The sequence below is a fragment of the Ochlerotatus camptorhynchus genome, unplaced genomic scaffold (assembly GCF_037179485.1).
Source record: "Ochlerotatus camptorhynchus isolate MF236.1 unplaced genomic scaffold, CSIRO-AGI_Acam_v1.1 ptg000370l, whole genome shotgun sequence".
Lineage (NCBI taxonomy): Eukaryota > Metazoa > Arthropoda > Insecta > Diptera > Culicidae > Ochlerotatus > Ochlerotatus camptorhynchus.
In genome coordinates this window covers 2,694,482-2,714,629 of record NW_027040858.1, presented here as the reverse complement: position 1 = coordinate 2,714,629, position 20,148 = coordinate 2,694,482, and the positions used below count along the sequence as shown (strand labels likewise).

Below are 20,148 nucleotides of genomic sequence, written 5' to 3'. Positions count from 1 at the left end.
TTGCAGGAAATCTTCAAAATCATAATCAATCGTGTTTCTATCTATTAAGCGCGAGTGCATCTCACAACAGCAAAGCAAAATTTTTCCTGCATCTTAGATAGAGTCGCCCCCCTCGGTTTTCTCTAACACAGATTTCAAAATTGAATTCCATCCGGTCTCACCGGACGGTGCTTATTCAATCACCGTGTGCGGTGGTAAGAGATATGCCAGATCTACGGAAATCATCGTAGATCTACGGATTTTACAATTTGTTGCGGAAATACGGATCCGTAGGCAAAATAAATCTACGGATTTTTTCTTCTCCCTTCAGAATCGAATTTTACAATCTAGAGTATAATCTGATTCTTAAGGTGAAAGAAGCATAAAGTAAAATACACTGCAACTTGTCAACCGTTTTCTTGCTAATGTATCCACTTTTTGTTAATTGGCGTTGACGACGACTCTGTAGCTCTTCCCTCATATGAAATATCCCGTAAGCAAACGTCAGACTGTGCGTGAAACATGGCGGCCTTCGTACTATCTCTTCACTCCGCTGAAAGTTCCCATAATATACTGTCAATCTTTGCTTGAAGAGAAAAAATTTCGACGGTCCCGTGTGAAGCCGAATAAAAGTCGTATCGAGAGCAGTCTTGTAAGCCGTCACCGTAGTCGACACAATTTCTATGATAATCGACTGCCTTTGCTTCCGACACTTGTAAAACAAGCTTTCAAATTACAGTACCAAACTAAAATGTCATACGACAGGTTCTGTCATACGACACTGTGGCCGAAGACCGTCATGAATGTATATATTTTACTTTTTCTCATAGTAAGAGCTGCTGATGTTGTGCTTGTGTGAATTCTGAAAATAGTAAGCAATGATGTCCTAGTAGTAACATTTCTGATCAGAAATGGTTTGATTTACACCAAATTGAGGAATTAGAACGAAATCACATATGCCATATGATAGTTATTTGATAATTTTCGTTTTGCTCGAATGTTGATCTACCGTTTGCGTTATGTAAGAGAGACGACGTTCTCCTCCCCGTCAGCTCGATGATGATCAGGCCTTCAACGTGTTCATCAAAACGCACGTAATCCATAAGTCGTCGTACTTGTCCGGCTTTATAAAGGAAACTACGGTTAAAGCGTGGCTTTCTTAGTAGATTACGACACCGCTGTACCGCCGCTACGGGATCATAATTGATCAGATTGCCATTGAGCTGGAAACCATTGCCGTGGATAATGAGACAGAATTGCTGCTTGGGCAACAGGAAACGCTCCTTTGGATTGAGGACAAATGCCTGGAGATAGCTCCTACGCAAAACAGGGTTCCTCTGTCATTAATATATGACGAGCACGGCGAAGAGATAGCTTTTCCTGACATATGTTTCGGCCATCTACGGAAATTCAACCCCAGAGGCAACCCCTAGTAGTTTTTCAAAAGTTCTTTCATCGATTTATCATTTAACGTAAAATAACACCTTAGAACTAAAAACTACAAGGGACAGCCCTATGGGGTTGTACGCATTGGTGACGTAGGACTACGTAGTCTTATATGATAAATGTTATTTGTTAACTGCAGCAGGAGCTTGTGTTTTTTGTAGGAATAGGAATTTGAGCGGGGTTCTCTCTGTTTATACTCTTTAGTATGACGCGCTAGGCATAGATGGCCCACAGCGGCTCACAAAGAGCTACTGATTCCGATCAATAGCAGTGCGGCTTCTATGGATGCTCATGTGGGCTGCAGTATTCGTTGTGTACTGGAGAACACCACCACTCACCACGCGGTGGTTGAATAAACAACGTTTGGTGAGACCGGATGGAATTCAACTTTGAAATCTGTATTAGAGAAATCGCTTTTCACAGGCAATCGGTGATAATTTTAATTATCATAGCAACAGTTGCACATTCGAACAATTTTCAATAGTGACATTTTGAAAAATGATAAAGTCTTAAATTCAACAGATGCATAGAAATATTTCTAATCGATTGGTGATAAAATTATTGAAATTGGTCTAGGGGCAGCTGAGTTATTAACGTTCAAAATCTTTCATAATTTTGTTATATGTTCCATTTTTGGTTTTCACTGAGTGTACCCCCATATAGAAATCACAGACGTAGTCCTACGGTAAAAAAAATATCACTTTCGACTAAAAAAATCCGTAGATTTGAATAGGTCTACGGAATTGCATTGCAAAAAATCAGGCTTCTCTGGCGGTGGTGTCCGGTCGGTCGTTATCAGCAGCACCAGTTCTCCAATACGCAACGAAATGCTACCCACAAGCAGCGAACTGCAGCCCACATGAGTGTCCATTCTCCATTCTCCAGTACGCTATAAAAAAAGCAAAACAAATCTCGAATTTGTATGATTGATCGCGAATATCTCGCGAATGGAAAATTTTAGTGTCTCGGATACAACCTCTTACTTTTTGAAATTAACCATGCTAGAGTCACTAGTAGGGTAAATTTTGCCTCTTATGGGCCCCTTCCTTTAGTGAACCATTTACTGAATATTGCAGGTCCACAGCAAAATTAGAGCGATTTCCCCATAATTTCCATCTGAAGACACCTGTTCCTACTCATCTGCATAGAATTCATGTGAAATCTAGGTCAAATACTATTTAAAACAAGGGGAATAGTGAAGCACGCCAGGAGTTGTCAAATAAATAAAAAGTCCAAATTACGGCACGAACGACGAATGTTTTCTTCACAGTGTCTATCTCAAGTGGTTTGTTAAAGGTTATTCATGATGTGTAATGCAAATTTTCATGCGTAAAATTAGGTAATTTACTAATAATTAAAATGTCATAAATTTAGCATCAATGACTCAACTAGCTACTAGGGTGACCATAATAGGCCAATGTACCCTTATTTTTGTGGTTTTATTTCATTAATTAACCAAAGATTGGCAATATTTCTAATGCTGTCGGACGTTAGAAATAATGACAAAATTGAGCCAAAAGTTCTTCCTCCAAAGACTGTGCTTCGCTATGAATTTTGTAGTTTAAATAATCTTCTTTGAGGGGGGTAAGACCAGAATTTGAAGGGATTCCAAGCTGTCAAGGTTATTTATAAAGAATACACCATGTCGGTGACGGCGAGTTCGTTTAGGTTGTAGTTCTTAATTCTTATCTTTCTAGACATTTTCTTGAAATTCATGGCCAGAAAGCTCCCAAATTGACCCATAAAGCTCTCAAATAAAAAAAAAAGAAATTGATTCAGATCAATAAAACTAAATGATTTAAGATACTTTTAAAAATTGATTAAAACAATTCAACCAACTGTTACCGTTTCCAGCGTCAAAGCGTTCAAGGGAAATGGGGGTATATGATGTCGAAAAATTCCTACCAAACGTTGAACTTTAAACATGCTGTTATTTAACAAATTTTACAATTTTAGCAGAAAATCACGCAAGAATAGTAATTTCATGAAACAGCTAATCTGAACACCACCAAAACTAACGATTTGATTGATGCAGTATGTTAGGTACATCATTCATCTTTCGGCGTTTTTATCAGAAAAAATAGAAGCTATTTTCAACATTACTATTTCTTACTCTAAGTCTGGTATAATGCGCTCCCCGAATTGTAGTGTGAAAAGCATAACCATCAGGCGTGCCCCTTTGAAATTCAATAGAGAAAGAACATAGATAACTTTAGACTAAATGTATGCTTCCGTGGCAAGGAATCAGTTTGCGCATTTTGCCTCGCAGTATTTCGAAACAGGTTTTTGTTGGCCTTTTCAATTTTACCAATTTACACAATAATTAAGCAATTTTCTTTAAGCATATCACCTGTAATATATTGCCGCTAGCCTAATCCAACATATTGATGGTATTGCACTTAAATATCGGGAATCTTCTTAGCATGGGCATTTTGCCCCATCTCCCCTATCTCGTATACTATTTGTGCAGATGCAGCTGTGGCCATGTCGCACCCGGAGGGGAAAGCATTGCATCCAACAAATAATGCGACTTGCATAACGCCATCAGCGCCGCATTGCATACGAGGCTGATGACATTAACCGCATCCACTGCTATACAGAGGAACCTGGCAAAATGCGATGATGAAACATTACAATCCACCACCGCGCGCCGCCTCTGCGAAAAGTACATCGAACTTGATCAAATTGAACCATTCATGGAAAATGCCAACGACGACGACGTCTATGATGATGATGATGGTGATGATCGTGATGGAACGGAATCAATTTGATCTCCGCTGCGCAGCATCTCAAAGACAGTGTCGATTATCGCCACCACGCCGGGGCACTGGTGGATGGAGAGGACTTTCACCTCCATTATAGATCTATCGATCGGCTGGGGCGTTATGTTTAAAGACTTGACAAGCACTCGAACGGTAGCACAGCACAGCAATCACGGCGGCATACGACGAGGAACATTGTGTCGTCCCGTGCTAATACGTCAATGACCACCCCACCGAGGTGCACCGTGCGTCTGTCGGTCGGTAGACAGTGGTGAATCATTCACCTCTGAGATTCGGAAGATCGAGGAATGTCTGTGGCCGTCCATTGGATCGGATCTTGATGGCGTTCGTTTACTACGAGCGCATGACACTCCTCAACCAATTACGGAAACACGAAGGTGGAGGACGACATGTCGCCTTTGGTGGCGATGCTATTTACTGAGTTCGTATCCATACAGGTCTCTATTATGCTCGTTGATCTCTTATGGTAAAAGCTTTCCATGGTCAATGAGACCGGGTAAGATTATGCAAAAAAAAAATGTAACTCACCGCCTCGGGATGGAAAAACGTGTCGAGGAAAGGAATCATTAACGGACTTGTTTGGATGAGTGAGCTGCAACCGGTGCAGCTTGGTGTGATTGAGCTGCGGGATCGAGTTACGGAACATCCGGTATCAACTCTTAAGTGGTCATAGACATTCAGAAACTTTTGAAAATATTGCCAATTTGCCGACCACATCAACTAAATTGCTGTCACAGCTCTGCTATACAAAACCGATCCAATAATTTAGCCCTTGTTGAAGCATGCTAAAAGTGAAGCATGCAGTATAAAAATTCATACCAAAACTATAAAACATAAATGCACGTTTTGCCACTTACCGTGCTTTGCTAAGTAAACAGTGAAATTGTTAGCTTGCTTTATGGCAATTACCTCCGACTAAACGAGTAGCAGCTCTAAATAAAAGCTTCAATATTCGTCAGCTTTCGTCAACCATCTTCGCTCTCTTTCATCGCCATTGTGCTGGCGTTGGCGTGATCTTCTGCAATCAAACACAACATCGCACTGTAGACTGCTTTAAGGTGAATTCAGACATGAGGAACAACTAGTACTTATGGGCAGGCATGGAAAATCATTTGCATTCATTTCATACATTCATTTACATTCATTTGCCTCTAACTTTTTTTTTCTCAACAGCATTCCGCAAAATTATGTATAGAGCTTTTGTAGGTTTTGTTATTAACTACAACTTTTGTTAATAAGTCAAATCCGTATCTCTTATGCATGACGAAGCAGAGTGAACAGAAACCACGACTGTTTTTTCGTGAATGTATTTTACATTCACTGAAAAATAGTAACAAGTTCTGCACGCTCTAGTTCGTGATGCATAAGAGATACAGATTTGAGTTATGAGAAAAACTTGTAGTTAATAACAAAACCTACAAAAGATCTATACATTATTTTGCGGAATCCCGTTGATGAAAAAAGTTAGAAGCAAATGAATGTAAATGAATGTCTAAAATGAATGCAAATGATTTTCCATGCCTGCTTATGGGTATGAGCGCGAACAGGGATGCCAGGTGTATTTAGAATCGGCAACGAGATCGACGAAATGTCTTTATATGTCTTCACACCGCTACTACTTTTAAAATGTGGGAGGGGAAGTTCCGGGACTTCGTAGAACTTTGGGAAAACTTCGTAGAAGTTCAGCGACCTGCGTAGAAGTTCTAAAAATTTCTAGAAATGCATCAGCTAACTTAGTAAAAGCTCAGTGAACTTCGTAGAATGTCAGTGAAATTCGTAGATCTTCAGTGATCATCATAGAAGTGTAATCAGCAAATTTAGTAGAAGTTCAGAAAACTTTGTAGAACTTCATCATACTTTGTAATTTATTTAAGCGAACTTTAGATAAATTTTGCGAATGTCGTAGTAATTCTGGAGAGAGTCAGATAGATTACTTTATAATAGAGATGTTTCTCTGGCTGGTTCGGGGAAATTCATTGAATTTCAGGCAGGACTGTGGAGTCAGAGTCGGACAATTTTTTTAAGCGTAAGGAGTCGGAGTCGAGTCGAAGAAATAGAACCGAGTCCGACTAAGACAGTTATGAAAAACATATGTGAAACTAGAACCTTATTTGTTCCGAACCATCTGAACCTGAACACCTTCAGCTGATTAAAGATTTCAACTAAGTCCTCTAATCTAATCTAATCTAATCTAATCTAATACGAACGCAGCCAGTACGAGAAAGCGTCATGGAAAAAGATTAGGTTAATAATTTATCTCGTCAACATTGATGTTTCCAGCATAACTGGGATATGACACAACCATCAAAACGGCCAGGCCTACTGGGTTGCATTTTTCGCAAAAATGGTTATGTGAAATGGTTCGAGTTTGAATAAATATAGCGGAAATGGCTCTAATGTTGGCCTATGGATCTAAGGCATTGGGCCCATCTCTAAAAATCTGCTATTCATCAATTTTATCTAGATGAACGCGTCACTCGGTACTAATGGATATTTTTGGTCACTATTGACGATTTAGTCGATTGCTGAATTTAGGTATGGGCCCAAATTAGGGGCATTTAGGCCAACATTATATCCATTTCCCCTATTTGATTGATTTCCGTTATTTAAGAGATTTTCAGCCCCAGGTTGGTTCATCTCCTAAATAAATATATTTAAAAAGCTATGCATTTCGTGAACCTATAGGGATTGAAAGATGCGTGCACATACCGTACCAAACGCTCCGAGTTGAACGCTGTACAGACTGCAGAGTTATAACATGTTATAACGGTTGTCAAATAATTGCAACACAGAAATCAACATCAAGATAGCGCTATAACATGTTATAACTCTGTAGTCTGAACGTACTATTAGGTTAAGAGTAAATGTAACAGTAATATGTGATGTAATGAATGGTATATAAAATAAAGTATAATGGAAGGATCTCACCAAATGCCTTCAATGTTAACCAAGTTCCCAATTTACATTTGACGTTTGTCAGCTGCAAGCTTCTAGCACTTGCAACACTTGAATGAAGTCCTTCCTCAGCAACATGGTGAGACGGTGGCTCCAGGAACAAGCAGCAACTTAAGCAGCATATTGCTCTGGTCTTTCAAGTGGGAAATTGCAGAGACCAAGACCTTGTAGATCATGCACACCGTCGATGTACGTGCACTCTCTGAGCTCCAAATGCATGATCTTCCATTGCAGTTGATTGGCCATTTGCGCCAGGAATTGAGCTACTGGTGGAAAATAACATCTTGAACTGGACAACCGAATATGGTATTAGTTGACCGGATCAGCACTCAAGTATAAATAAAACACCGGACAACGCCATTTCATGTTAACAGTTAATCACAGGTTATCATTGAAACTTCGATTCGCGAAAAATGTGCTTCAAATATGGTACAAACTAGGGGAATTTACGTATTCTCGGCAACCTAAGCAGTGACGTTCTTTCTATAGCCTTTTTCTCTAAGGAACGCACACGTATGCAGTATTGGTTTGTTTACAATCTTGTGCTGCCAGCTGCTCTAACAATTTCAGTCGAAAGAATGGTCAAAAACTGTTTTGAAACGCTTTTACAAAGCTCCAATCTTCTCTAGTGAGAGCGAGTATTGTCGGCAACCAGTTTTTCTTCGGCAACCGTTCCATTTGAACTGCATGTAAATCTACTGTTCTATTATCGGCAACTCGAAATCTGCTACAATTTGTAGTGCGTGTGTTGCATTTCAAGAAAACCTTGCTAGATTGCTTTTTCTCAGTGGTAAAAATATAATCAAACTGAAGCTGAAAGCATAAATAATCGTTTGCATGCATTCAGCGAAGTGTTTTCGTAAGAAAATCCAGTGAAAATAGTGTTTCAATTTGGGTTGCCGAAAATAGTCTGGCATGCCGAAGCCGTTATTTTCCCTATCACACATAAATTATCGAGTTCCAATTTTTCCGAATTTTCAAATACGACGATGAAAACAAACGTCACGTCCGTTCGCACGCACAGCCTACTGCTCAAAGATTTCAACAATGGTCTTATCTGCTTGGATCTATTCTCTTCATTGACTTTCTCTATTGATAACCATTGCTATGCAAACAAAGAATTCAGGAATATTCTAATAACTTTAATAAAGATCTGTAAATTTCACGAAAATTCTAAGAATTTCAGAGAACATCAACAAACTTCAGGAAAATTATGAAAACTTCAGAGAAGATCAGAAAACTTCACGAATATTCTGATAACTTCAGAGAAAACCACAAATCTTCAAAGCAAACATCAGAAGATATCTAAGAACATCAATGAAGTTCAGAAAACTCCAGGAAAACTCTGAGAACTTCTAAGAAGATCAGAAAACTTCAGGAATATTCTCATAACTTCAGAGAAGATCAGCAAATGAAAAATATAGTGAAGATCAGCAAATTTCACAAAAATTCTAAGAACTTCTGAGAATCAACAATCTTCAGGAAAATTCTGAGAGCTTCAGAGAAAATCAGAAATCTTCAAAGAAAATCAGCAAACTTCAGGAAAATTCTGAGAACTTTGGAGATCTTAAGAAAACTTATGAAAAATCTATAAACTTAAGACACATCAGTGAACTTCAGAAATTTTTTGATAACTTCAGAGAAAATCTGCGAGCATCAGGAGCATTAGGAGAACCTAATTGAAGACCAGGAAACTTCAGGAAAAATCTAAGAACTTCAGGAAAATTCTGAGAACTTCTGAGAAGATCAGAAAACATCAGGAATATTCTGATAACGTCAGAGAAAATCTGCGAATTTCGGGAACATTCTGAGAAACATAGTGAAGATCAGCAAATGCTTAAAAAATTCTAAGAACTTCAGAGAAGATCAACAAACTTCAGGTAAATTCTAAAAACTTCAGAGAAGACCATGAATCCTCAGAGAAAATCAGCAAACTTCACGAAAATTCTGCGAACTTTGGAGATCTTCAGAAAACTTCAGAAAATTCTGATATACTTAAGATAAAATCAGTGCACTTCAGACATTTTCCCTAAAATCTGCAACCATCAGGAATATTCTGAGAACTTAAGAGAAGATCAGCAAACTTCAGGAAAAAATCTAAGAACTTCAGGAAAAATCTGAGAACTTCAGAAAAGATTAGAAGACTTCAGGAATATTTTGAAAATTTCAGAGAAAATCAGTTCGGAATATTCGAAGAACAAAAGATCAGCAAACTTCAGGAAATATCTGAGAAATTCAGATCAGCAAACTTCAGAAAAAATCTGAATCCTTCAGAGAAGATCAGCGAAATTCAATATTTTTTTGAGTTCTTTAGAGAAGATCTGAAAACTTCAAGAATATTCGAAAAAGTACAGAGGAAATCTGGGAACTACAGGATGCAAACTTCTGGAATAATCTGAAAACTTCAGAGAAGATCAGAAGACTTAAGGAAAATTCTAATAACTTCGGAGAAAATCAGCTAACGTCAGGAAAACTCTGAGAACTTTGGAGATCTTCAGAAAACTTCATAAAATTCTGATAAACTTAAGAGATAAGCAGTGAACTTCAGAAATTTTATGAAAACTTTAAAGAAGATTCAGAAAATGAAAATCAGCAATCTTTTTGAGAACTTTGGAGATCTTTAGAAAACTTCAGGAAATGCTGATAAATCAGTGAACTTCAGAAATTTTCTGATTGTTTCAGAGAAAATCTGGAAGCATCAGGAATATTCTGAGAACTTAAGAGAAGATCAGCAAACTTTAGGAAAAATCTGAGAACTTCAGAGAAGATTAGAAACCTTCAGGAATATTCTGACAACTGCAAAGAAAATCAGCGAAGTTAAGAAATTTTCTGAGATTTTAGAAAAGCTCAGGAATTTACAGATAAAATCTGCAAACTTCAGGGTAATTCTGAGTGCTTTAGAGAAAAATGAGGAGGAATATTCTGATTCAGTTCAGAGAAAATCAGCGAATTTGAAGAAGGTCAAAAATCACGAAAACTCTAAGAACTTCAGAGAAGATCAATCATTTTCAGGAAATTCTGAGAATTTCAGACAAAACCAGTGAACTTCAGATATTTCTGAAATCATCAGAGAGGATCAGAAAACTTCAGGGAAATTTCAATAGCTTCAGAGATAATCAGCGAACTGGAGAAATATTCTGAGAACTTCAGAGAAAATCAGCTGAATTCAGTATTTTTTTTTAATTCTTTAGAGAAAATCTGAAAACTTCAAGGAATAATCGGAAAAGTACAGAGGAAATCTGGGAACTTCAGAGAAGATCAGTAAATTTCTGGAAAATTCTGAGAATTTCAGAGAAGATCAGAAAACTTCAGGAAAATTTTCTGACATTTTCTGATAATTTCAGAGAAGACCAGGAATCTTCAGAGAAAATCAAAAATCTTTAGGAAATTTTTTAGAACTTTGGAGGTCTTCAGAAAACTTCAGAAAATGCTGATAAACTAAAGAGAAAATCGATAGAGAAGATAAGAAAACTTCAGGAATATTCTGATAACTTCAGATAAAACCAGCGAACTTAAGAAATAATCTGATAACTTCAGAGAAGCTCAGGAATTTGCAGAGAAAATCTGCAAACTACAGGATAGTTCTGAGTACTTGAGAGAAAATTGAGGAATTCTCGCGCAACACGAGAAAAGGGCCTATCCTCGTTGATCGATTATCTTCATCGACTTTCTCTTTGGTTTACCACGACAACATAAACGAGTTTCTCGCTAAGCTCGTAGCACAGTTCAACAGAAGATGATGTTAGCTTGCGCCTGAAACAACACACTCAATGGGAAATTCATTTGCAGACAGGTTATTCGCAAAAGAGAAAATCGATTAAGAGAATCAACAATGATAGGCCCTTTTCTCCTGTTGCGCGAGAATTCAGGAATATTAGGATTCAGAGAAAATCAACGAATTTGAGGAAGGTCAGAATATTTCACGAAAATTCTGAGAATTTTAGAGAAAATCAGCGAAATTCAGACATATTCTGCGATCATCAGAGACGATCAGAAAACTTCAGGAATATTTTGATAAGTTCAGAGAAAATCAGCGAACTTATATTCCTCGAGCGAAAAAAAGAAAAGATCTACAAACTTCAGATCAGCAAACTTCAGAAAATATCTGAAACCTTCAGAGAAGATCAAAAAACTTCAGGAATATTTTAATGATTTCAGAGAAGATCAGAAAAATTCTGTGTTTTTTTTTAGTTCTTTCGATAAGATCTGAAAACTGCCTGAATGTTCGGAAAATTACAGAGAAAATCTGGGAAATTCAGGGAAGATCAGAAAATTTCTGGGAAAATCTGAGATCTTCAGAGAAGATCAGAAGACTTCAGGAAAATTCTTATAACTTCAGGGGCAATAAGAAAAATTCAGGGAAATTCTGAGAACTTTGCGAGATCTTCAGAAAACTTCAGAAAATTCTGATAATCTTAATAGAAAATCAGCAACTTTAGAAATTTTCTGAAAACGTCAGAGAAAATCTACGAGCATCAAGAATATTCTGAGAACTTAAGAGAAGATCAGTAAACTTCAGGAAAAATTCAAGAACTTCAGGAAAAATCTGAGAGGATTAGAAAACTTCAGGAATATTTTGAGAACTTCAGAAAAAAACAGAGACCTTAAAAAATGCTCTGAGAACTTTAGATAAGCTCAGGAATCTACAGAGAAAATCTGCAAACTTCAGGAAAATTCTGAGTACTTAAGAGAAAAAAAGAGGAATTCAGGAATATTCTGATTCAGTTCAGCGAAAATCAGCGATTTTGAGGAAAGTCAGCATATTTCACAAAAAATCTAAAATCTTCAGGGAAAATCGGTGAACTTTAGAAATTTTCTGAGATTATCAGAGAAGATCATAAAACTGAAGGAATATTTTAATAACTTCAGAGAAAATCAGCGAACTTGAGGAACTTTAGAAAAGATCAGCAAACTTCAGAAAAAATCTGAAACCTTCAGTTGGTCTTCTCTGAAGGAAGTTGGTCTTTAGGAATATTCTGATAACTTCAAAACATCACCGGAATTCAGCAATGTGTTGAGTTCTTTATAGAAGATCTCAAAACTCAAAACAGAAATATTCGGAAAAGTACAGAGGCAATTTGGGAACTTCAGGGAAGATCCGCAAATTTCAGGAAAAATATGAGAACTTCGAATTTCAGAGAAGATCATAAACCTTCAGGAAAATTCTAAGAAATTTAAAGAATATCACGAAGCATCAGAGAAGATCAGCAAACTTCAGGAAATTTCTAAGAACTTCAGAAAAGATCAGCAAACTTCCAAAAAAAATCTGATAACTTCTCAAAAAATCTGCTAAAATTAGGAATATTCTGAGAACTTCAAGCAAACTTCAGGAAAATTCTTAGAACTTCAGAGATGATCAGAAAACTTCAGGAATACTCTGCTAATTTCAGAGAAAATCAGCGAAATTCAGTAATATTTGAGTTCTTTAGAGAAGATCTGACAACTTCAGAAATATTCGGAAAAGTACAGTGGAAATGTGGAAACTTTAGGGAAGATCAGGAAATTTCTAAAAAAAAAATCTGAGAGTTTCAGAGAATATCAGAAAACTTTAGGAACATTCTGAGAACTTTACAGAAGACCAGCAAGATTCAGTGAAGATCAGCAACCTTCAGGAAAATTTTGGAGAACTTCAGAGAAGACTAGGAATCTTCAGAAAATAACAGTAAACTTCTGAGAACTTCAAAAAAGATCAACAAATTTCAGAATAATTCATTTAACTTCTGAGAAAATCTGGTAATGTCAGGAAAATTCTGAGAACTTCAGAGAAGATCAGAAGACTTCAGGAAAATTATAATAACTTCAAGGACAATCAGAAGAATTCAGGACAGTTCTGAGAACTTTGCAAGATCTTCAGAAAACTTCGGAAAATTCTGATAATCTTAGAAGCTTAGGAATCTACAGAGAAAATCTGCAAACTTCAGGATAATTCTGAGTACTTTAGAGAAAAAAAGGAGGAATTCAGGGATATTCTGATTCAGTTAAGAGAAAATCAGCGAATTTGAAGAAGGACGGAATATTTCATTTTTGAACTTAAGAGAAAATCAGCCAACTTCAGACATTTTCTGAGATCATCAGAGAGGATCAGAAGACTTCATGAATATTTTGAAAACTTCAGAGAAAATCAGCGAACTTTAGGAATATTCTGAGAACTTTAGAAAAGATCAGCAAACTTCAGAAAACATCTAATACCTTTAGAGAAGATCAGAAAGCTTCAGGAATATTTGAATAACTTCAGAGAAGATCAGTTTTTTTTTAGTTCTTTTTATAAGATCTGAAAACTATCAGGAATTATCGGAAAAGTACAGAAGAAATCTGGGAACTTCAGAGCAGATCAGCAAATTTCTGGAAAAAATCTGAGATCCTCAGAGAACATCAGAAGACTTCAGGAAAATTCTAATAACTTCAGGGATAATCAGAAGAATTGAGGACAATTCTGAGAACTTTGCGAGATCTTCAGAAAACTTCAGAAAATTCTGATAATCTTAAGAAAAAATCAGTAACTTCAGACATTTTCTGATAACTTAAGATAAGATTAGCAAACTTCAGGAAAAATTCAAGACCTTCAGGAAAAATCTGAGAACATCAGAGATTACAAAACTTCAGGAAAAAAACAACGAACTTCAAAAATGCTCTGAGAACTTTAGAGAAACTCAGGAATCTACAGAGAAAATCTGCAAACTTCAGTACTTTAGAGAAAAAAAGGAGGAATTCAGGAATATTCTAATTCAGTTCAGCGAAAATCAGTGAATTTGAGGAAGTTCAGTATATTTCACGAAAATTCTAAGAACTTTAGGAAAAATCAGCGAACATCAGACATTTTCTGAGATTATCAGAGAAGATCAGAAAACTTAAGGAATATTTTGATAGCTTCAGAGAAAATCAGCGAACTTGAGGAACTTTAGAAAAGATCAGCAAACTTCAGAAAAATCTGAAACCTTCAGAGAAGATCAGAAAACTTTAGGAATATTCTGATAACTTCAGAAAATCACCAGAATTAAGCAATTTGTTGAGTTCTTTAGAGAAGATTTCAAAATTCAAAACAGGGATATTCGGAAAAAGTACAGAGGAAACTTCAGGGAAGATCAGCAAATTTTAGGAAAAATATGAGAATTTCAGAGAAAATCAGAAACCTTCAGGAAAATTCTGAGAAATTTAAAGAATACCACGAAGATTCAGAGAAGATCGGCAAACTTCAGGCATATTCTGAGAACTTCAGAAAAGATCAGCAAACTTCCGAAAAATTCTGATAACTTCTCAGAAAATCTGCTAAGGTTAGGAATATTCTGAGAACTTTAAATAAACTTCAGGAAAATTTTTAGAACTTTAGAAAAAAAATCTGAAATCTTCAGAGAGGAATACTCTGCTAATATCAGAGAAAATCAGCAAATCTTTAGAGAAGATCTGACAACTTCAGAAATATTCGGAAAAGTACAGTGGAAATGTGGGAACTTCAGGAATTTTAGAACTTTAGGATCAGGAAATTTCTGAAAAAAATATGAAAGTTTCAGAAAATATGAGAAAACTTTAGGAAAATTCTGAGAACTTTAAAGAAGACCATGAAGATTCAGAGAAGATCAGAAAACTTCAGGCAAATCCTGAGAACTTCAAAGAAGATCAAAAAACTTAAGAAACATTCTTATTACTGCTGAGAAAATCTGCTAACGTCAGTAAAATTCTGAGAACTTCAGAAAAAATCCTGAAAAAAATGAACCTTCAGAGAAGATCAGCAAACTTCAGGAAACTTCTGCGAACATCAGAGAAGATCAACAAACTTAAAAAAAAACTTATAACTTTATAAAAAAAAAAACTGCTAACGTCAGGAAAATTATGAGAACTTTAGAGAAGACCATGAAGATTCATAGAAGAGCAGCAAACTTCAAAACTGTTCAAGATCATCATCTCTAGCTTATCGAAGATTTCAGTAAAGTTCTGTACATTCTGATTTTGGTTACATTATTCATAATCGACATGTTCAATAAGGAGCTTAAAAAATATTTATAGTCTTCATTTCAATAGCAACAATCTTCACATCCCAACTAGCATTGCAAGTTTTATTAAGGGTTTAAAGCATTCTACAAGTCTAAACCATGGTCTACAGAACCCTCCTAAAACCCAAATTGTTATTTGGTCTGCTTAAAATTCAAAAAGGTTTTTTTTGGTTCAAAATGTCTTCAAACAAGTACAAAAACATCTTCAAAATGACTGCGCAAGCAACAATTTGGGTCTTATGGGGGTTCTGTAGACCATAATTTAGACTTGTAGAATGCTTTAAAACCTTGTTTAAACTTGCAATGTTACTTGGGTGCGGGAAAAAATATCTTCACAGAATTTCAAATGTCCTCAAAATGAAGACATGTCTTCAAATCTGGCGTCACTGTGCCAGAAGACAGCTTTATGGTTATGTTTGCAGTCACAGACGACGATACCTGAGTAGACGAAAATATCAAATAACTAGCAAGTTTTACTATTAAAACTGGAGAACAGAACATCAAAAATTGCTATTATGATTGATATAAGAGGTAAAATATTAAAATTAATATCTAAACATCTATGGGCCATAACTGAGCAGTAAAATAGTCAGCTGTTGCCATATCTAAAGAATAGAAAATACATAGCAAATTAATATCACAATCTGCTTTTTTATCTCAACAAGCTATGGTACACACTATGATTATTTCACAGATTTGGTATCATGAATTCAAGAGCTTATTTTGATCTGATAGTAGAATAAGCTAATAATATGTGTTTAAATTGGTAAAATTTCACAGAAATCTTTGAAATAATCTTAGTGTGTTTGTTGATCAATCAATTTAAAGACATATTAATAGCTTATTCTGCTATCAGATCAAAATAAGCTCTTGAATTCATAATACCAAAATTTCATCACAATATTTGCTATTTATCAAAGGATACTTTGATAGCAGAATAAGCTATTAACTTGTTATAGCACACAACTTGAATATAACATAATAAGATATTGAGTAAAATTTGTTATTATTTTGCTCTAGTTTTGCTATTCGCCTCTACCCGGGTACAACACCGCCATCACGTTCATTGTACTTCACTTCGTGATGACACAGAGAAACAAAACCAGATTACTTATAATTACCTCGTTTTGCATCGCCACCCTAAGAGTAATTTTTCATTAAGATGAACCGGCAAAAATTTTGTTGCTTAACTGAGCTATTAAATAAATAAAACAATAGACTAGAGGGATTTACGCAGTTGCTTGAAGTCTGTTAGGATGTATTCAAATGATACGGTCTATTAAGAGGTCATAAACCACAGATTTGGATGTGAACGGTTGGGTTGTAAGAAGTTTGTGGACCTAAAGGCGCAATCTGCAATAGGTGTAGTATAGTTAGAGGCCTCTCGTAACGGTACCGCAAGAAGGACCATATCAACAAAACTATTGATCTTCTTCTCTCTGATCAGGTTGTTCAGTGCCTCAGAAGATGTAGCAACGATCATCGTTAAGTTCAATTCGAAACAATATTGTACCACCTTTAACCCCTCCCAAAGCGCCGCACTCTCCACTCAAGAGCCTCTGTGGCAGTGGATCATTAATTCCAATTACCGCTTTTCGATGATGATTTTCACTCTCACCATTGAACCGTTCGTTCGTTGTACATTTGATCTAATCTCAATATCTCCCGCTTTCTTCCACACAGAAACCTCCATCGTGACTCGGAAGGAGAGTAATGACTACCATCAGCAACAGCAATTGACCGCGCGAGCCGTGCACATCTTGATCCACATATCCATCCCGAAGATGTGATACACAGCGTCCCAAGGCCGAAGAAATGAACGAAAGTACCGATAGCCAGTACCGATCACCTCCATTGAAATAGCCCCATATGCAAGAGTGCAACCTTTTTCACCTCGAAAACACTTCTTCCTAAGCAAAACCATTGGAATTCGTTCCTCAACCCAACAGACAAATCTTCATGCCCAGCGGCATTCTCCGCTGATGCGAATCATGCAGCGAAAGGTGCAGAACGGGGTGGCCCCCTTTCGGTTAGGACCCTGTCGCAGCGGTAGCAACAGCAGAAGCAGAACATTTACTGCGACCCTAGTAGGTCTGCTGGCGGTCGGTTTGCTCCTCGCCGCAGCAACATCTCCGGTCCAGGGTGGTATAATTGTCAAGCGACAAGCGGACGATGGTGCCGCCACTGATGCACCCATCGCAGCCGAATTAGAAACGTCCACTCCGGCTCCTACCACTCGAACGGTAGAATTCCAGACCGAAGATGCATCATCGCCTCGAGAGATAGAATTCGGATACGATAACGAGAAAGATGTGTCATCAGAGCAGGCAACAGTGGCTGAACTGCGACAGGTTGCCGAATCCACGGAACCAACAGAGATCGTGCCTGCTTCGGTGACGGTAGCTCCCACGGTGCCCGCTCCGAAGGCACCACCCACTCAGCCAGATGCCCCAACGACCGTGGTGGCTCCCACCAGGGATGTGTCTCCTTCTTCCACCGAATCCGGTGAGCAGAAATTTGCACGCCTTAGGTTGGAACAGGATAGCCCAACGGAAGCGCCAACGCTGGAAGTCATAGACGAAGAACCGGTAGCGACCACAGAGCAACCCATCGATGAGGCTACCACCACCGTCAGTATCGTTGAAGAACCGGAGGTTGACAGCTCTAAGCCAGTCGTAGAAGCGGAGGCGGAGGATGAGGTCAATGTGCCGCGCTTCGATTTGGACAGGTGAGTTGATTGGGATAATTTTTAGAAAGTATCATTCGAAATTTTTCCCGATAATCGGGTTCCATCTCTCACGGCGGCCAGTAGAAATTGGTACACGCAAACGGTAATGGGTAAACAGCTTCACGCGTTCCGATTTGCATACTGATTGCCTGCTGCATGGCAGAAGATATGCAAAGCAACTTGGCGCGATCGATTTTTCAATTTCCTTATCCCCTTTTTCCGGATGTGTACATTTTGCCGTAATCGGCAAACGTTGTTCGAGCGTGTGGATCAATTTCACTATACAAAAAGTAATTTTTTCCATTATCTACCTGTAACAGAGTATTAATGATTGTTTCTCCATTATCGTATTTGGAGGATCACACACATTCGAGAGATCGAATTTTGTCAGGGCCGTAGTCAGGATTGTGGGTTCAGGCCTCTGTGGAAGTTTTGTGTTCGAAAACGTCACTTTCTAGTTACAGTCTTCTTTTTGGCCTTTGAAGTCCCAGTTGAAACAAGACGCCAGCTGACAATGTAGTGTTCTTAGGGCACTTCCACAGTTGTTATTAGCGAGCTTTTTGAGCTTGTCCCATTTCTTCATACGTGTAGTGTTGTATGCAGTGTGATAAGTATAACAACGTTGAAGATCACGGAAGACTGGCAACTCTTTCAGAATCTTAAGCATAAATACAGAAGCGCTGCATCTGAACTAAATTAGATCCATCACATAGACAAATAAGCTAGGGGTGATTCACATATGACATTCACAATTTTTTCGGTTTTTGTAACCGCTTTCCTCCCCCCCTCCTTATGACACGCTTTTTCTTATCTTCTCCCTACTCTCTCCCCTCCCCTCTCCTCAAGAATGAACCTTTCACTATAATGATTTACGGGTAACCTTGCTATCTATTCTAATGTGAAATTTCATCAGCTACAACTTTGCCGAAAGGTCACTGTCTTTGCTTCGGTCACTTGCAAAACAAGATATCAAATAACAGTACCAAACTAAAATGTCATATGCACAGCAAAAAAATAATTTTGATATCACATCAAAGTGGATGCACTACAATCATCATGTAATTTTTATGACCACATAAATAAACAAATGCAGTAAAAGCAGCGTAATGTCAGTTCATGCATTGTATTAATGATATTTTTTTCCTTTTTAGCAAGTAATATTACACCATATTTTCGACATGATTGTAGTGCATCCACTTTGACGTGATATCAAAATTATTTTTTTGCTGTGTGACAGGCTCTGTCATACGCCATTTTCGCCGAAGACCGTCTCGAATGTATGTATTTTAGTTTTTCTCATAATAAGAGCTGCTAGTGTTGTGCTTGTGTGAATTCTGAAAATAGCAAGCAACGATGCCCTAGTAATAGCATTTCTGATCAGAAATGGTTTAATTTACACATGTCACAATTCACACATGTCATATGATAATTTTGTTTCTTCTCGAATGTTGTTCTACCGTTTGTGTTGTGCAAGAGACACGACGGTATAGCATGAGAGTACGAATACAAACAGACTGTCGCGCACGACAACGAAGCGAGTGTAGTAAAAAACGTCAACAGTTTCAATCCCTTCTTGGGAGCATTTATTGCTTGCAGCACCGAAAACACACCAAGATGATTAGACAGAAACTAGCACTTTTGTCACACCTGAAAACGCGCATAGTTGTGCAATAATTAGTTATTAATTTATTCGAACCCGCTCTAGTCGTCAGATTTGGAATGTTTTGACAGCGATTTGTTTTAAAAGTACACGTGTTTAGGGTGAAAGTAGAGAACCAAACGAGCAAAGTAAATAAACATTACTGTTCGCTCAATTCACCAGAAAGGAGTATTGTTCTCAATGATGGAAAAAGTGTTTAATTATTTTCACCAAATATTTTATATCTGTTATTTATTTATTTATCGTTGATTAAATTAAATACAACATTTATCAGTGATAAAAAAAAAACAATTTCGAATCGGAGCGTTTTATTCAGTTTGATGGTAATAAAAATGATTAAGCTGCAAGCAAAACAGTTAAATATGACAAAAGTTACTCTGTCATGGAGCGACTGTCATACTTATTTGATCGAACTTTGTACGGCTCATGGATTCTCAGCCTCATTTTTATTCAGTTCCGGTCGAACGTTCAAATTTTCCCAACAGAATTGCGGCACTGTATGAAAGTCTTCCAGTATTGAAAAAGTTGTACTAGATGGAAGACGAGAAAAGAAAAACCACGTCGAAAACCAGACATGTTTAATTTGAAATATCACAAAAATGTTAAAAG

At 37.3% G+C, this 20,148-nt stretch overlaps 1 protein-coding gene across 2 annotated transcripts in view; it reads left to right on the top strand.

The window, feature by feature from the left end:
• Positions 1-20,148, top strand: part of LOC135710079 (mucin-2) — a 189,038-nt gene that overhangs the window by 131,487 nt on the left and 37,403 nt on the right. For both annotated transcript variants that reach the window (XM_065232549.1, XM_065232548.1), the window contains exon 2: positions 16,835-17,879. In XM_065232549.1, the coding sequence (XP_065088621.1) occupies positions 17,134-17,879 (746 nt within the window). In that variant the 5' untranslated portion in view covers positions 16,835-17,133. The remainder of the gene's footprint in view (positions 1-16,834; positions 17,880-20,148) is intronic.